General features: G+C 31.0%; 1 protein-coding gene across 2 annotated transcripts; it reads left to right on the plus strand.

Annotated features, from left to right (window-relative positions):
- Nucleotides 1–3056: 3056 nt before the first annotated feature.
- On the plus strand, nucleotides 3057–12120 carry PRT1 (proteolysis 1). 2 transcript variants are annotated; one of them, XM_068629563.2, is made up of 7 exons: nucleotides 3057–3240; nucleotides 3805–3833; nucleotides 3918–4097; nucleotides 9254–9598; nucleotides 9703–9909; nucleotides 10553–10647; nucleotides 11383–12120. In XM_068629563.2, the coding sequence occupies exons 1-7, from the start codon at nucleotides 3155–3157 to the stop codon at nucleotides 11695–11697; spliced, it is 1257 nt and encodes a 418-aa protein (XP_068485664.2). In that variant the 5' UTR covers nucleotides 3057–3154; the 3' UTR covers nucleotides 11698–12120. The 2 variants fall into 2 exon arrangements, with proteins under 2 accessions (XP_068485664.2, XP_090149917.1); XM_090293791.1 differs by having other exon boundaries at nucleotides 3060–3240; nucleotides 10536–10647.
- The last annotated feature ends 663 nt before the right edge of the window (nucleotides 12121–12783 follow it).

The raw sequence follows: 12783 nt of genomic DNA on the forward strand, positions 1-12783 counted from the left end.
ATGAGTTCAATAATATAAAATGAAATAGGTAAACTATTATAGAGAAGGTAATTTATACCACCGGGTTTCTATGTATATCATATTCAAAATAAAATATACAAAAGTTCCAAATTAAAGGATACACTAAGCAAAAAGAGTCTAGTCATAATAAGTAGGAGTACCTCTAACTCAACTCGATCCAATTTCTAAATTGAACTTTAGACTTGTTATACCTTTTTATCCTCTGTTGGGAAGTAGCTATTATGAATTGAAATTGCAATCTTATAAATTAGGTTAAAGTTAGTCTCTAACTCTTCTGAAACCTACATTTTATAGGAAATGTGACTTTGTTCAATCGCTACTTCCCTCCAAAGGAGAATTACTAAACAAGCTTTTCTTGGTTTGTGACCAAAGAAAATGCATGGGAGAAAGAGTAAGATCTCAACACAAGGGAGTCTCAAGGTTTGTCAAAGTGGTTCATGCAATCTCTATTTTCTCATTAGGGGTAGATATTTGCTTACACCATTGATAACCCTTAAATTGGTTGAGAGCAATAGGGTTGGAAATAGCTAATTGAAATTGGAAAGAGTGTTAAAAATATTAGAGGTGAAAATTGTTGATATATAAGTTTGACTTTTAAAATTTGATACTTCAAAATCCAATATGTTATGTTGATAATGATGTATGTATCGAAGATTTTGATCATGCATTTAATCTTGGGTTTAAGTTCTAATTTTTTGTTTTAATCATGTTTTAAGTTCTTTTATCAAGGTTTTATTATTAACTAAGTTAGAAAGCCTTGGATGTGTTTTGATTTCCTTTATGGGTTTAAGTTACATTTTAATAGATTAAAATATGTTTTAATAAGTTAAAATGTTCTTAGATTTGCTGGAAAGTAAGAAAAACCATTTCAATGAATGACGATTTAAATTATTAAAACCACTGAAAACTCAAATTTGTGTATTTAGCTTTGTTTCAATATATTGAAACGAATTTTTAATCGTTAAATTAACTTGAATCATAAGTTTATTTTCATTGATTAAAATCACTTAAATCTCATACTTTAATCAATTTAACATACTAAAATATTATTTTAACATATTAAAAACCTAAAAACTTAAATCTAAGATATATTTTAATCCATTAAACTGATTTTAATTGATTAAAATCATCAACCATAAAAGTCTTCATATCTCTCTCATTTCTTATTGAAATTATACCAAATCAATCTCATTCATTCAAAGAATTCTTTTACTATTAAGAGGGAACTTAGCCTGAGAAAAATCATTACTTTCTTGGTTTAATATTTTGATTCAAACCTTGTTTAAAGTTAAAGTCATCTTTATTTTGTATCCTTATTAAATATGCTCATATTTTTTCATGTGATATGTATGCTTATTATATATGCTCATACTTTTCCATGTGATATTGTTATTATGATTTTGGACAATTTTTTTTCTATTTTGATCTTAATTAGAGTTGTTAAGAATATTGTATTTTCTTGTTTTCTCGAAAATTTTTCTTAAAACTTGAAAATAACATGAATTAATCTAATCAGATTAAATAACTAGATATTTCTCTTGTGATAGAGTGAACCAATACAAATCTATGTGTGTTTATCTCTTCTCTCGTACATAAAGAATCCTTAATATCATACTTTAAATATTTATAAAACTTGTTTTACAACTTTATTTAAATCAGTTTAGTAAAAATTATAATGTTTTTATGAAAATTTTCATACTCCAACTAACTGAATCCTATTTAATTTAACCTATATTCTAACAACAACAAAAATATGACAACATACATAATTTATGTTCTAGTCTAAGTGCGGGCCAAATCCAATTTTAATAAATTACGTAAATTTTATGAAAAAAATGGATTAGAAGTAAAAACTCCTTAGTTTATAATCGGTATTTTTATTATACTAAAACAATTTTATAATGTATTGAAATAAACTATTTATTTACCATTTTAAATATCAAACATATTTACGTATAAAGTAAATACTATAAATTTAATGCATTTTATTACAAAATATATTTTTATATAACTTATACTCGCCTCTTAGAAAACCTAAGGTAACTATTTCCATAATTTTTTCATGTATTGAGTAGATAGTATTTGAACTTGAATAAAATGTGTTTTACCTCTCTCAAAATTCATTTAAACTAGCTTTAGTTCTTACATTTGATAAAGTTCTTGTATTTTCTGAATTAATGGAGTCTTTCCTTAATCCTAAATTTATTTTGATATCAGAGGGACTCAAAGAAGCAGAAAAATGCATAGACAAAACTAACTTTCACAGTTAATTTTGGTTAGACAAGAAACTTAAAATATAATTTATCCTTTTACTTTTTCATAGTTCATAGAGTTTTTTCACATTGATTTAGACAACTAATATAAGAATAAGTCATGTCTTCCAAAAAACCTTAATAAAAACTAGATTTTTAAGTTGGATAATGCACTAAATTAAACTCTCAAAAAGAGTAAATCAAACCTAAATAAAAATCACCATAAAAATTAAATTAAACCTGAATTTAATTTTTTAAAGTAGGTCAAACTTATTTTAAGTCTCACCTATTTTCAATCCTATTAGTAATACTCTTTTTATTAATAGTTAAAATTTAGAGGAAATAATATTTTTAGTTCTTATACGGTCAAACATAGTTAAAGTTCCTATATTCAGTTGAGTTCTCAAACTTAAAAAGAAAATATAAATTTAGTCTCTTTTTCCTATTTTTTTTAAAATTAAATAAATATTAAACTTACGGATTTTTGGAAGTTGAGAAACATAAAAATATAAAAACTATTTTTTTTCTAAAATTTATTAAACGTATGCAACCATGAACTAAACTTATTAAATAAATAAGAAATGAGATGCACTATATAACGTGATTTCCAATATGTTAAGATTTAAATATTAATTTAATTCTCTTACTTTATTGATAATTTTTTAAATTCAGTCTCTTATTTTTTTAAAATATTTTAATTTAGTGTGACCTTTTCCTTTGGGAGAAGAGAATTAGACAATTTTTTTTAATGCATTTAATAATTAAATATTAAATATTAAAAATATATGGTAGAACACCAGGTTCTCTTGTTGTTCGTTCCTATCCTGATTCCCCTGTGACACCACCGTATTCTCTCTCTGCGTTGTTGGAACATTAACGAAATGGAGAACAACGCATTCAGAGATCGAAACTTTGCGGATGATGAACACGAAGAAATCCCCGAATCCTTCGTATGCTGCGTTTGTCTGTAAGTCTCTTCCAATTGCATATTGTTTAGAGTTCTTTTGTTTCCAAAGTGGAACGCCCTTTGTTGTGTTGTTCATCAAGCCTCAATTGTGTGCTCTGATTCTTATTCATATTTCAAGAGGGTCACTAGGGATGCCGTTATTTCTTAAAGAACATGAATTTTATTCTTGATTCAAGTTTAGTTGATGTGGACAATTCCGGGGTTATTTTTCTTCTTCTCGATCTGAAGTTGGTACACCTGCATTTTACATTCGAATTTCAATTGAATGCCAAATTCGTTGAGAGTGGTGTAAACGCTAACAAAAGGAATAAATCAGAGTAATAGTTCCTCAATTTTTTACAATTTTTGTTTGAAAAAATGTCAAATGAAATTTGACTCCAAAACCCAAAAATCTTGTCTCTTGGGGCTGGATTAAGGATTGCATATTCTTGAGCTTTGAAATTTTTAATCTATTGTATGAAACAAGGGATTCTTTATTTTGTCATTTTAAGTCGGTGTGTGAGCTACCATATTTCCCTTTTTCAAATTGTGTGTACTGATTTTGGTTTTACTTTCATTATGCAGGGATCTATTATACAAGCCCATTGTGCTATGTAAGGCAGCATTATTTTCTAGAGTGCGTGTGAATATGTTATCAGTTTGATAATTTCTTAGTATATTTTCCTCTCTATTTGCAGCATGTGGCCACATATGCTGTTTCTGGTGTGTCTACAATTCAATGAATTGTCTGCGCGAGTCTCAATGTCCAGTATGTAGGCATCAATACTATCACTTCCCAACAGTCTGCCAATTGCTTCACTTTTTGCTTCTTAAGATTTATACTGTTGCTTACAAGAGAAGGGAAGACCAAACTCTTGGTATATCACTTTCCCTAATGGCCTATGCACGAGCATGCTAAATATACATGTGTGAAATGATTCTTATAAGTCTCAATGATTTATTGTGCAATGCATTGAATATAATGGTGTTTCTAAAATTGCGATGGTCTTCTATTGATAGTGATCCGTTCAACAAGCTGTGTCATCTATACATTCCAACATGATTGATTATGAGTTATTATTACTACTTCTGTCGTCCATTATTTTTTATCTGGACTGGCGGGAGCTCAATTTAGGATTCCTTGTTCTATTTTACATATCCCAATGCTAAGATGGAGGGATGATTAAGGGAAAAATATTGGTTAACATCTATCATGGAAACTCACTTAAGGTTGTTTGGTTATCTGCGGAAAAAGATCTATATAGATTCTAGTGAGAAAAGTTTATTTAAGGGAAGGTAGCTCAATTCAAAATGATAGAGCATGAGTTAACGAAAGGCTTAGAGAAACCATTAAAGAAACCTTGATCTAAATACTGGAAATCTTTTTTAGTAAATCCTAGTGGTGCAAGTTGTCATTTAATTAGTCCACATAACCAACATCAGTTCATGGATTTAAGCTTCAATTGGGCTACGTACCCCTCCTCCATTCAAAAGTTTTGTTGCTATGTTCTTGAATTCATATGCTTGGAACAATGTAAGGAAATAAAGAATTATTTTATTGATAACCATCACTCTAATTACATTCTCATCACCTTTATTTGTAACAATCAGGCCTTTTAAAACAAGGAAATAAAAATATGTTGAAATTAATAGGAAGATTCTAAAATTATTTTCTTCTAATCACTATGGAGATATTGGAGACATTTTTATCTAATAATTTGTTATTTACAACACCCATCCTTAAGTTGGTAAATCTATTGTTCATTTCCAACTTGCCTACAAGATTCTAGAATTGGTTGAGGAAGCCCTATAGTGAAATTGCTTGCAACTTGAAGTCCTATAGGGAATTGGGTTGTAACCAGAAGATCTCAAGATTATCTTTGATGAAGTGTCCGTCAGTTTCAACATGTTTGTTCCTACCATGTTGTATTGAATTATGATTAATGATCATGGCTGACTTGTTATCATAGTACAATTGCATTGGGATGCCAACCTTTATTTGAGTCCTTCGCACACACCATGAGCAAGAGCTCGAAATTCAGTTTTTGCTCCTGAATGAGATGCTCTATCTTGTTTTTTTACTTTAGATTACCAAACTTTCTCCAAGAAATATATAGTACCCGGAGGTAAATTTCAGGGTCAAGGTGTCTTCTTTCTTGAATTGTAGCCCCTTCTTCGGATTAAGTATTGAAATTTTTTGTTCAGTTGCTTGCATGTGTCTTATCTTGGTTTATGCTTAAACTGTTCTATCATACTAATTTCACAAGCAAGGTCTGATTTTGTGTGTGATAGATAGACATTTTTCTATAGGAGGATTCTATTCACTTCGAAATATATTTTATGATTTTAATTAATATGAACTTTTGAAGTTTTACATCCCATCTTACTTGTTTCTTCGAGGAGATCAAGTACGTATTTTCTTTAGGAGAAGAAAATCCTCTTTCTGGAATAATCAACCTTTATTAAGGAAATACTCGAGTTTCCCTAGGTGTTTCATTTCAAATTGGGATGTTAATTTTTTCCTTCAATGTAAATTTCTTTGTTTCATCATTTTTTGCAATAATTATATCATTCACATGGACCAACAATATAGCGAGTTTACCTATAATAGTGTATGTTATGAATAAAGTATGATCTCATTAGTTTTGCTTGTATCCTAAGGAAACCATTGCTTTTGTAATCTCGCAAACCATGCTCTTGGAGATTTATTAAAACCTATAACCCCTTCTTTAGTAGATATATCTTTGTTGAAGATCCCACATTGACTAGGAATTAGGTCAAATTATAATATGTAAGTGAGGTGTAGACCTCACCTTATAAGTTGATTTTGTGAGGTTGAGTTAGGCATAAACCCACTTACTAAGATGATATTAGAGTCATTCAAAACCTATCCTAGTTAAGTTCATCGGAGTTGTTGTGCCACCGCTATTAGGCTCCTGCTAGATCATCCACAAATATCTAATACTACAATTGAGATGTTCATTCTTCGGAATGTGGGAGTACCGAAAACTATAACGGGTTATTACAGAAACATTATAGACCAAAGAAATATAATATATACACATAGATAATTTTTTAAAAAAATATAGAAATATAATTGTAATGCAAAAATAATGAAAGGGGCAACCATAACTAATGATAATATAATATTATGTCTAGAAATTTAAATAGTAATAACATCAAATCAAAGCACCACGGATTTCAAGTTCAAAACTTAAAATAACAACAAAACATATGATAAATGTCTTAAATTTCTAATTATTTGTCTCTTCAATCCCTACATAATTGTCTTCAATATTATCCAATGGGGGCATTTCCCTCCTCCTCTCCCCCTTCAAAGAAACCCCTGTCAAAGTTAAGTAATTATTAAAACTCAGAATCAGAGCTATCATGCAATTCATTCTCAACCCCTTGCCCCTCCTTCTTGTTGGGGGTGAAGTTGCACCTAGACCTTTCTTAGAAGCATGGGAAGATCCAATAATGAAACCACCACTTGATGGTTGCTTTGTTTTATTAGTTTCTTGTCTCCTTGTATAAATTATTGGTTCTCCAAAACAGTTGCCCAATTAAGAGTGAGATTGTCATAAAAAACCAACTCATTCCCCCCCCCCCCCCCCTTCTTTGATATCGTTATCATCATCGACTTGTTTCACTTACCACTCATCAATGTCATTGAGTACAATTGGGTCTATTTCATCCTTAATATTGTATCTTTGAGCAAGTTATTGGCTATACTTTATGTAAACCAAATCATGCAATCTTTTGTGGTCTAACCTATTCTCATTTTTTTGAATGAATTTGCATAATGAATAAGTAAAATGTGAATTATTTTCTTTCACATTCTATAGAGAAGATGATAATGAAATGAGTCATGTCATGAACAATAATTACTATTTGCTCAAATACACTCCAATTGCACTCACATCCCGATGAACTTCATGTCAAACTTAAAATCTTGATTCCTAGCTTTTGTAAGTTTGGGGTTGTGTGCTCATAATTCTTCGACCATTGAGCTATAAAAGCAAAGTAACTTTGAATCTAACCATTATATAATTTCTTTTATTGATAACCTTTTCATTAATTATATTTTCATCATCTCTATTTGTAACAATCAAATTTTTTAAAATAAGTAAATAAAAATATGCTTAAATGAATAAAAAAATTCTGATGAAATTTTCTCTGAATCAAACTATGGAGATATTGAGGATTCTTTTATCCTAAGAATCTATTATTTACTACACATAAAATCAGACCACAAAATGGATCTGATACTGAATTGTTTTTGGACAACTAAACATAAGATGAATTACTTCTAATTGGTCAGTTGAGTTTTGTCGTATGGATATTATTGCACAGCTAAACACTAAGAGGCATACTGCAGGAATCTTGCAAGAAAATACATCAGAAGTAAAAAGTTGTTACTGTATCAATATGAAGTTTGTACCATAAGCCAAAAAGAGAGCGAGCACAAATACTTAACTTTGAAATAACTTTAATTTATGATATTATTATACCTTCCTCCTCTAGGTGGTGGTTTCTTTTCTTGTGATAGAGGGTTTTCTTATGATCAACATGCAGGGTGACAGGGCACATAATAACCGAAGTTTGGTCATTAAGAAAAAAAAATGTTCTAATCCTAGCAGTTTAAAGTAGCCAGCCATCTCCTTTCCTTTCTTTCCCTTGGATTGCTCTCTTCCACTTATTATGTCAGTTTAGGTTTTCTTCTCTAGTGCACTATCACTCATAAGCTGTCTGAACATTTGTTTTAACTTTACTTGTCTAGGATTTTTCATAGAATTCATCTTCTCTATTATCTTTGTAACCACGAGCCACTTTAATACTTTTAGTGAAACAACCTCTCCAAATGCTTGTAGAAAAGAGAAATACCGTGGCACTAACCACGAGCTGGTTAAACACGGTATCTAGGGCCTAATGAGTGACAAATCGTGGAGTTGTTGAGAGGGCATCAAGGCTGCAAAGACCAATGCGCTAATTGTAGCACAATAGAGTTGTAATTCAGTAGTTATTTTAAATGCTCATCATTGTGTTGAATAGTGGGATCCTAATCTTTTACCATAAAACATAGCTGCAAGCACAACAGCATGGACTATGAGAAGTCCACCAATGCATGTGTGATGTGTAAACAATTACAGTTGTGTACCATAGTCAATAGCCCTACACTGAGATAGTCCGTGTTTCATTTAAGAGATCTTATCTGGAGACATTAAAACTAGATTTCCAATTCAATTGATCAACTAGTAGAGGGCTTCAAATAAGTTATATGTGTTAAAGATTATGCACATATTTATATGCTCCGACTTGAAGAGAAATGTTAAAATGATGTAAATTGTTTTAGTCTGATTTCATGCTGTATTTGTAATTATAGTAGGGTAACTGTAAGTTCTCGTATTTGTCACTTATTATAATTAATATATTCCACCGTGTCTGTGTAATTCAAATACGGATTCCATACTGTAATAGGTACTTGATACTGGCAACTATTAGAAGTATCCATCTGTCTTGAATTAAGTAGAATTTAGCTTAGCTTGGATAAACTTCTCATAAAATACATTGGAGAAGAAGTAGGAAAGTAAAAGGAACCAAACATGTCGCATATGTTGGAATCAAATTATGCACCTTAGCTTTTGGAGTAGATGAGATAATTAAAAGAAACACAAAAGTGCATAAATTAATTTTAACTTATGCAAGAATAATCCATCTTAGCTCATTTTCTTCTGTTACATGGTATTCATTGAGAAGTTTATATACAATAGCTCTTTCACTGATAAAAATTTTCTTCTCTGTTTTTGATTTATGTCCTCAGGTTCTTATGGATATCCAAAATTTTATTATATGATTTTGTTTCTTTTTTACTGCATTATGATTCTTGGTTTTCCTTGTATACTTTTATAAAAGGCAGTTTTCTCCTTCTTTTATGCCACTATCTAGTAAATTTGTATTTAGCATAGAAGTAATCCTTTAGTCTACTTTGTTGGGCTAGTTTTGACAATCATTCTTATTGATCTTTCTTCAGAGGAAGAAAAGAAATCAGGATTCTACTCTCCTCAATTTGATCCTGATACATGTGAATCACAAGCTAAATTTGGTCATTCTGGTATCCCTTCTTCCTCCTCTGTTACGAATTTGACATCCAACTCATGTAATGTGGGAACTTCTGAATGTACGGAGCAATCAGGGTCCACCACCCATGAAAGAGACGAAGGAATAGTCTATTCCAATGGAGAGGCTGATATTGCTGGAACTCCTGCTCAAACTCAGGAAGAGATTTCTCTCCAACAGAAATTATCAGTTGCAGATGTGACGTGTACAATGTGCAAGCAAATGCTCTTTCGTCCTGTAGTTCTTAATTGTGGGCATGGTACTTAATGGATTTTTCTTTCAATTATAACTGATTGGATTTATTAACAATAAAACACTTAAATGGTATATTGATTTTGTTATACTTTTCCTCATTCCCATCAGTATACTGTCAAACTTGTGTCGTCAACAACACAGATGACGACACGCTCAGATGCCGAGTTTGTCAAAGTCCACATCCCAGAAGGTTTCCAAAAGTATGTTTGGAGTTAGATCACTTTTTGGAGGAACAACTTCCTGAAGAATATAGACAGCGGAGAGATGCCATTGAACTAAAACAGATCAAAGTCAAACTTGAGACCACCCCTTCTTGTATGTATATTGCATTCAATTTTATTACATGACTGATGTCTTGAAGCGTACAGCTTTGGGTGAAAATATTGAAATATATGTGTATTTCTTTCAGCTTTCTATTAAGAATATGATAGAATACTGGGAAATGTCTTTTAGTTTTCATACTCTCAATTGAGCGTGGTAGAAAGGTTGTGCTCTTCAAACTTTAAAAAACATGTGTATTTAGCCTCTCTCTAATAATTTATCATGTTTTTTAAAGTTCGGAAGGATTAAATTCACATATTTTTTAAGTTTGCAGACCAAATTCCTCAATATAAGAGTATAGGAATCTTGCCCTTGTATGACCGAAAGTATAGGGATTAGAAATATACATTTTTTTCCTAGGATATTTTATATTGTTTGGCCTGTTTAAGTATTGAGCATTCCAGCATAACCACTATTTTATACTAAATATTCGAATCCTAATTTACTTAAACAAACAAACAACGGATGAAATATATTACAATATGGAAGTCATTCTTATGTTATCATCTACAATACTCTAAAATATTTTATTATATTTTCTTTATATTTCCTAAGTGGTTGATCTCTTGTTGTAAGGTGTTTCTTTCAATATTTTTCTCTCTTTTTTCATGTTCTTCTAGTTATGGTTTTCTTTCAGGTTCATTGGATAAGGGTAACAAAGGAGAAAATAAAGATTGGTGGTCAGATCCTGACTCAAAAGTTCACATTGGAGTTGGTTGTGATTTTTGCGGGGTAAAAGTTCTATTCCATCATATCTTCCATTTTTTTTGTTCGTTCTGTTGCTCTGTTTCCATTTTCTTTTGTTTTCATTGTGCCTTTTATATTCTTTTCACTTATTGTCCTATAGTAGGTCATAGGTTCCTGTTCAAGCTACAAACGTATAATTATAACTTGCTTATTTGCTGCACACTGCCAACTTAGAGTACTTGTGCATTTTCATATGGTTCAAGAACCTACACTACACTAGATTAATGACGCCTTCATAGATATTTATCTGATAACTAATTTCAATTTTGTTGTTGTTTTCACGTTTATCTATAGATGCTTTTATATGGGAAGGCAAGAGTTTACTATTTTGTAGTGTTCAGATGCCAACCTGAAGATTTAGGCCTGTTTGATTCCCTTTTAACATTTTTGTTTAAAAATAGTTTTCTAAAATAATTCCACACTAATTCCAATCAATCTGTCGTTCTAAAATGCACTAGGTTAAAAAACTGTTTCCAAAACAAGTAACAACTTGGACATGTTTTCTTATCCTGTTTTCTTCTAGTCCTCTATTCAAATGCTCAAGAGACAGTTTTAGAAATAATACAAATTTTAGAAAAAAAAAATTATTTTTGAAAGCAGGAAACATACAAGTCCTTATTTCACTTCTTTTTTTAACTTAGTATTTCTCTTGAAGGTGCAGTGTCTTTAACTCTTATGCTTCTAGTTTTGCGTAGTATGCTAATGTGTGACTCATCACAGATGTTTCCAATAATTGGAGATAGATATAGATGCGCTGATTGTACGGAAAAGATGGGTTTTGATCTTTGTGGTGATTGCTATGCAACTCGATCCAAGCTTCCCGGTCGATTTAATCAACAACACACCTCAGAGCACAAGTTCAAGCTTGAGCAATCCAACATTATTCATAACATAATGTTGAGGCTGGCCACAGCACAGTTAGGGGACACTTCTATTGATCTGGAGTCTGTAGGAAACTTAGAGATTGCCTCAGACGGCCCCACTTTGTTTGATGATGCAGTAGATAACCACAGTGATTCTGAAGCCACCAATTGAGAAACTGAGCTTAGGAAAAAAAGTCCATGGTCTTGTGTTGTTGTGTTTGGTGAGGGGGTTTGAGTGGATAACTCCTGATTTGAGAGGAGCAAATAATGCAATGCTTTGCTAGTGAATTGGTTGGGGAAATTCTCCATTACACATGGTGTATTCACTTTCCTAATGCATGCCAACTTGACTGTTTTTATGTCTCAGTTCAGCTGAATTTGTCTCCAGCTCGTGGCAATCCGTGGCTGTTTTCTGTTGTTGCATTTGGTGCAGGCAATTCTGTTACCCCTTTCATGGTAACATTCCTGATTCTTGTATCTGGCTTTATCAACATATTATTCGGCAATGTACATATTCTTGGAGTTTGTCTCAGATCTATGATAAGTGTTTCTGACAGTAACATTAATAATATTTAGTACATCATTGTGAATAATATACCACGGAGCACTTAGTATAAATATATATGTATTATTAATGATGATGGCATGTACAGAGAGCTTTTCAAACAACTTTTATGGGGTTGGTTTTAGAATCTTAGAATGTAAATTTAAAACAAAAGTGGCTCATCACTTCTTAAAAAGTGTATTTTGATTTATTTCAACAAGTTTTACGATTAAACTTATCTGAATGAATTTACCAATTAAAATATGTATGACATGTTTCTCATTCAAGAAGCTTTTATGAAAGGGTCTGGTTAGAACAATTTCTTTGATAAAAGTTAGAAGAGAAAAGTAAAAGTTGGATTATGTTTTTTCATAAATAAATCAAAAGTAGAAGCTTTTTAGCTGTTCAGAGTTTTTTTTTAAACTTTTACATAACTTAATTTTAGTTTACAGAAAAGTTTTTTATTTTTTTTCTAAAAGTCTTTTAAGAAGAAACTTTTGTATGTCTAAATTTCCATTAAAGAGTGTGTGGCTTAGAGTGTGTAAATTTTATTTTATAAGTGTTTTAGGACTATGACCCTAACAGGATATAAAAAAAATCCATCGACATGTCTGTGGTTTCTTAAATTTTCACACGATATCTTCTCTCCTTTTCAATATTTACAGTGACTTTTTCCTTAATCATTTGAAAATATTACACCATATACTTTTTATT

This window comes from Phaseolus vulgaris, chromosome 8 (assembly GCF_051622355.1).
Source record: "Phaseolus vulgaris cultivar YP4 chromosome 8, ASM5162235v1, whole genome shotgun sequence".
NCBI lineage: Eukaryota > Viridiplantae > Streptophyta > Magnoliopsida > Fabales > Fabaceae > Phaseolus > Phaseolus vulgaris.

What these genes read in the sequence shown, in the direction of transcription:
- PRT1 (XM_068629563.2), top strand. Translation starts at nt 3,155, where the DNA reads ATGGAGAACAACGCATTCAGAGATCGAAACTTTGCGGATGATGAACAC. An exon ending in TTCGTATGCTGCGTTTGTCT is followed by an intron (nt 3,241 to 3,804) that starts GTAAGTCTCTTC and finishes TTCATTATGCAG; the next exon opens with GGATCTATTATACAAGCCCA. An exon ending in ATACAAGCCCATTGTGCTAT is followed by an intron (nt 3,834 to 3,917) that starts GTAAGGCAGCAT and finishes CTCTATTTGCAG; the next exon opens with CATGTGGCCACATATGCTGT.